The sequence below is a fragment of the Diadema setosum genome, chromosome 22 (assembly GCF_964275005.1).
Source record: "Diadema setosum chromosome 22, eeDiaSeto1, whole genome shotgun sequence".
NCBI classification, from domain to species: domain Eukaryota; kingdom Metazoa; phylum Echinodermata; class Echinoidea; order Diadematoida; family Diadematidae; genus Diadema; species Diadema setosum.
The window spans coordinates 4,204,552-4,210,604 of NC_092706.1; the positions used below are offsets into that span (position 1 = coordinate 4,204,552).

The following is a 6,053-nucleotide window of genomic DNA, read 5'->3' on the forward strand; positions in this document are numbered from 1 at the left end:
TCCACGTGATGTTGGTGAATGACTATGCATGTCATAGTCTGTCGAAATCGTTAAACACTCTCTCCTTCCAAAATAATGTAGAATTTCAGCTGGAATTTGCCGACTATCACATCTTCATTATTGCTCAGACGAGTGTCCGCAGCGGCTACACGTAACTACATCAGATACTGCAGTGAACTACATGGATCTCTTGTAGACGTCTAACTTTTGTGAACTGGACTAACAGGAGAGAGAATTATGGCCTTTATAGTTAAAAAGCTTGATGAACAGCTGAAGTGCCTGATATGTCACAGCAGGTTTCGGGAAGCCAAACAACTCCAGTGTGGCCACACCTTCTGCAAAGAGTGTATAAGTCACCCGATCGTATATTTTCAGCGAAGAGGGGTCATTCGTTCTTCAGGAATTGAGTGTCCATCTTGTAGATGTGGGACTGATTCGTGGGATGCAGGCCTATCCTCAAGAAACTGGCTGATGGATAACACTTTAGGGGACATCGACTTCCTCGAGAGTGATATCGACCTCCTTGAGACCAATGGTGCGGCGGTACAGATCTGTGATCGCCATGGAACGAATGAAATGAGTTACTACTGCGAGCAGTGTGAAGCTTTGGCGTGCAGTGACTGCGTCATCGATGATCATTATGACCATCGAGAGAGGCCCAAGAGTCTGGATGAGATGACTGAGATCATCTCCAAGGAAATGGAAGCTTTAATAGAGCGGTGTCGGGAGCGGGAAGCTGTGCACGATGACTTACAGAGATCTCTGGGTGACATCTGGTCGGAAGGGAGCCAAGTTCTTGCGACATTGGTGACGGATGTCACTGAGGAATATGAAGCAAAGCGAAAGCTGCTGGATGAGGAGAAGAATCGTCTACTCGACGACATTGCCTCAAAGAAAAGTCACCTTCGAAATTCCTTGGATCGTGCTGTGTCCGCCGACAAGATGGTGACCTCGCGAGTAACGCAGGCTCGTATCGCAGCGATGATCAGGCTCAGGAGAGGTAGCAAAGCTGAAGTTGTCACGTCATTCAAGAAATGGGCCAAGGAATTGAGAAAGGACTTGGATGTCGGAATCCAAGGAACTTCCGACAAATATAGGGAACTAGCCGATCTCCTTACGCTATATTTGGAGACATCAGAATATAGTCCGAGCATTGGAGAAATACAACGGCTGGAGTCGAATTCAGATGACAGTATACCAGTCTCAACTGATGATACTTCGGTGTCAAGTGACGACGATTCTGTGATCAGCAGAGACGACGATATCGATTGTTGAAGATAGCCCAACTCGTCAACGCTCCCGACATCGTCATTTGCATTAAACGCAGTTTGACATAGTTGCCAGTGTTAAAACTCTGATCTGCATGATCCTTTATATGGTGATAAAGTCACTGATACTTTAATTTTATATAAACCTACGGATAATTCGGGTTGAAAATAACGCCAGATGCTTGAGAGAGATTGAAGTCTACGTAAGCAATAAGTTTTACCATACTAGATCTCTCCTGCATTCCAGTAGCGTTTGTATGAAACATTCCGTACGTTCCATTTATTAGCAATAGTGATTCCTCTCTTTGTAGTGATAAACATATTTCTTAAAAATGCATTTATACATCATATTATCATATACCAATTGTCTACAAAGCTCGACAATTTCTGACATTTAGTCACCATAATGCGTTGAAGAGTGTCTTCAATGCAGGAAAGACACGTGAATTTAGTTGTCTTTCCCTGACACGGAGCACTTCGCATATCTTTGTGTGTGTACGGTTCATAGACGATGGGGACTTGGATATCACCACATCTACTGCAGTGCATTTTGCTCCCGTTATAATGAAGTCCTCGGGACAGGGAGATTTCTTTCGTTTTAACGAAATTTCATTATAACCAAGCAGTACAGTGTATAAAGATATATTGTGGATGGTAGTTTGTGGACCTGAATTTCGATTTCATTGTAACCGTGTTTCGTTAAAACGGGAGTGCACTATGGGATACTCATTGGCAAAGACTATAATGACGGGGAATACAACATAGCCACACGCTATACCTGTTAGGTATAAATTACGCCTCAGATATCCTATATCAGCAGTTATTTTATGCCAGCATAATCATTGTAAAATAATTATGCTGTAGTGAGGCAGCCCAGACTCTAAGTTCTGATACAACGAGGACCGAGTTCGGATGAGTTCAGCGAAGGGGTTTTCAAAGTGTTCCCTGAATTTGATCTGTGATGTGATTTACAGCCAGTCAATGTCATAATATAACAATATGGATTGATAACCCAACAAAACCAGTAATCCATCATTGATATACTTGTACTTAATTAGCAAACATTTTCATCAATAACTTTTAGCTCCATCTAAGTTTTATCCCTGAATATGTATTTAGAATCATTAATTACAGCATTAGCATAAAGTGTCGCACACCATTTGGCATTATTTTATTCAGGGTGCTAGATGTGGAGCAAAAATGACTGAGCCGATATTCGAACAGTCATATTATGACTTGTGTGATAAGATGTCGCATTTTCATATTTCCTCTTTTTCTTCCATGCATAATATTGCATGGGCCGTATAGCACTATTCTTGTGTGTGTGTGTGTGTGTGTTTGTGTGTGCGTGTGTGGGGGTTTCTTTTTTTTTTTTTCTGTTTTGTTCTCACGATTTGTCTTCCGGTAAGCATTACTGTGCATTAATGATCACTTTAGCTTGTTATCTTAAAGTGTGGTGCATCGGTCGAGGGCGGTGTTGTGTGCACGAGTGCTGCAATGTGTGATTTGGATTCGACTTTTGTATGATTTAACTTCATTGGACGTGACTCTGTGTCATATATCCTTGACTTATAAACGTGAATGTGATTGTTGGCTTATCAATATATCTTTGTTTTTTATGTTAAGGGTTTGTGAATTAAAGAGATCCTAAGCTTTGTCTTGCAATGCCTTTAAATTGCATAAATTGTGTGCCATATTTTGATATTAACCATTTTTAATGCAATTGTTAAATTTAAATATGTTCTTATGATTGTTTTCAACACCCGGGTGTGAAATTTCATCACTAATTTTAGGTGGACGTTTGTTCCTTCAACTATTTTCTGTATCATATTTTATACACGTGATAATTTTTGGGGGTTCTTTATGTTCGTACTATTCGTAAACATAATGTTTTGATACAAAGTCGCACAGAAACTTGGTGTGAAACAGAACTCACTTGATGATCTTATTATCCTGTCAAAACATGTTGAAATAAAACGAAATATGAGATAAAGATATCAAGAATTATAAGTGTACATCACTGATGAACTTTGATGGTGTCTTTTTTTTTTGTACTTTGTTTTGTAGTTATGACGTTGTAATTTTGTAGTGCAAATCAGCATAATGGGGGTAGCGGGTATTCCCACTCCCTCCCATCTTTACCAGTAGTTGTTGTTTGTCTTAGTACAGTAGTTGTTGTTTGCGATTGCATAACTAGAGACAGAATAATGTAGTACATCTGGTTTAAAAGCAAAAAAATCTTTATAGTGATTACCAAGTCGATACTGTTGCGTGATTATCAACGTTTTCAATACAAATGACTGATTAGCACGTCTATCTCAGTCGATCAGACTTATCAATGGATCGGATTCACTCTATCGCGCGTTGAACTCGCTAAATACAAAATGTATATCGCCTATTTACTAGAAGTAACCGGCAGGCCATACTGGTGTAAAATATAAAGATGGAACAGGGAGGTAGGAAAACCGCCTCTCACCGATCCTGCTTCATCTCCAACGTCCATCGGATAGGACATGAAATGGAGGTTCCGTGTGTGTGAGAGTCACAACTCTTGCAGGTAAAATACAGTTGTATCCCGCTTCATTCATCCATCGCAAAGAGCAGGGTGTTGGCCGGTGAAGTTGTCAAGCCTCTCATCAGATCCAACTGGACCCCATGGAAGACCAGTGGGGCCCATTGCATAAAAGTTACTATTATGGTAACTTTGCCATTCAATGGTAACTTCCATGGAATTCTTGATTTTGATTGGCTGTTGAGTATTGTTGCCATGGTAGTTACCATTGGATGGCAAAGTTGTCATAATTGTAACGTTTATGCAACGGGCCCCTGCTTAGCTAAGCTGGATATTTATGGGCTATCCAGCCATCCTCTCAGATGGAAAATGAACAAACAAACAAACAAACAAACGTTAGTACTGTCTTAGTCGCCCTTGACTAGCGATGAGTTTTGGTTTTAAAAAAAAGAACAAGACAAAAAGAACAAGACAAAACAAAACTCGAAAAAAAAAACACAAATAGGCCTAGAAGGATTTTTTGTTTCATTTGTTCTCAAATCAAAAATACCCTCTTTGAGTAGACATGGGTGTGAAATGTTGCCTTGTACTATGCCTCCCCTCTTTGCTTCCAAGTGGTGATAAAATGTATAAAAGTAAAGGGAGTTACATAAGGTTGAAAGAGCTAAACAAACCGAGATAGGAGAGTGTCGTCAACTACTGTTCATCTCAATATCACAAGAACCAGTGTTCATCTTATTACTCTGAAATTAATATAGGAAATAAAGAAAGAATTCCTCTGGTGTTGTATGCCGGTAATGAACCCGTTGAAACATATTATCTATAGAGTAAAAAAACCATTTTTTTTCTCCTATCGTCTTTTCTTTGTTTTGATTTGTTTGTTTGCTTGTTTGTTTTCAGTATACCAAAAAGGGTAAGAGATAGCCTAGTTGCGGGGATAGGGTATATTATAAATACCCCCCCTACAAATCTTATTGAAAAACATGACCAACATCACATGAAATGGAAAAAAAAAAAGAAAATGACACTGACAGCAGTCCCTTTAAGGCAAATCAATCAGAAAGATGAAATCTAATGAACCATGAATTGTAGACCTACCATACAGAATAGGAAATGAATCAGTCAGAAAGATGATATCTGCACCACTAATGAAAGCACTGGCGTAGCCGGGGGGGGGGGGGGGGGCGATGGAGGCGATCGCCCCCCCCCCCCCCCCCCCCCTAAGATTTGGACCGGGGATTTGGGAGGTGGAAAAAAATGCGTGTATACTGTATGCATGCACACGAAGCGGTTCTCCTTTGCAACCTTTCATCAAATAAGATTTTTTTTTTGAATATTTCACTCAAAGTGTGCACCAGATCGTTGAATTTCAATGCAAAATCTCTCGTGCTTGGGAGGGGGATACCCCCTCCCAAACCCTCCCCCTCTGTGCCTCTTTCCCCAGCTTAGTACACTTTTTAGATTTACAAAAAAATTATGAATAATTCTGAGTGCACAAGACTTATCACTTATATTCCGAAAACTCAAGGTTCCCTCATGTATAAGGGGAATTTCCCCTTTTAATCGACCCTTTTCTCCCTCATTCCCCCCCCCCCTCCCCCAATCAGTTTTTTTTTTTGTGTGTGTGTGTGTGTGTGTGTGTGTGTGATTTCCCAAATGTTGATTCCATCAAATATGCGTAGACGAGATATCTCAATTTCAACCTTAAAAAGGCAAAAGCTCCAAGGGTGGGGAAGGGTGGGGATAACACTCGCCCACGCCTTCTCCCTGCTCGCCCGCCCCTCCCCCCCCCCCCCTTCCGCCATGCATAGAAGTAGACTGTGGCTATACCCAGATCGCTTTATTTCAATTCTAAAAACGCAAAAGCTCCGCGAGCGGGAGGATTCCCCTTCCCCTAAGCTCTACCTCACTAGACTTTCTACATACACACAGATGGTGCACATTCGGAATAAGAGCTAAATCCCGTGATTTTATCACTTCGATGAAAAAGTATTGCACCAAAAATTTGCAACAGATCGCTGAATTTCAGGTCTGAAAACGCAAAATCACCTTCGAGTGGGAGGGGATATGCCCCTATCTACACCCTCGTGTGCATGCTTTTTCTGTTTGACTGCTGAACAGACAGTGTTCAAGATATTCAGTGTAAGAATTAATACAAGACGATTATTTAAATGATACCATTTTATAGGCAAATTGTTCAATAAAAATCTACACTAAAATATACTGCAACTTTAAACAAGTGGGACTGTTTCAACTCGTTAAACACGCAAAAA

At 40.6% G+C, this 6,053-nt stretch overlaps 1 protein-coding gene across 1 annotated transcript; it reads left to right on the forward strand.

Annotated features, from left to right (window-relative positions):
• The first annotated feature begins 237 nt into the window (after positions 1–237).
• Positions 238–1,275, forward strand: LOC140245564 (tripartite motif-containing protein 73-like). Its single transcript, XM_072325129.1, has one exon. It carries the CDS (start codon positions 238–240, stop codon positions 1,273–1,275), a length of 1,038 nt encoding a protein of 345 aa, XP_072181230.1.
• The last annotated feature ends 4,778 nt before the right edge of the window (positions 1,276–6,053 follow it).

Excerpts from the sequence above, each read along its gene's own strand:
- LOC140245564 (XM_072325129.1), top strand. The coding sequence starts at position 238 with ATGGCCTTTATAGTTAAAAAGCTTGATGAACAGCTGAAGTGCCTGATA.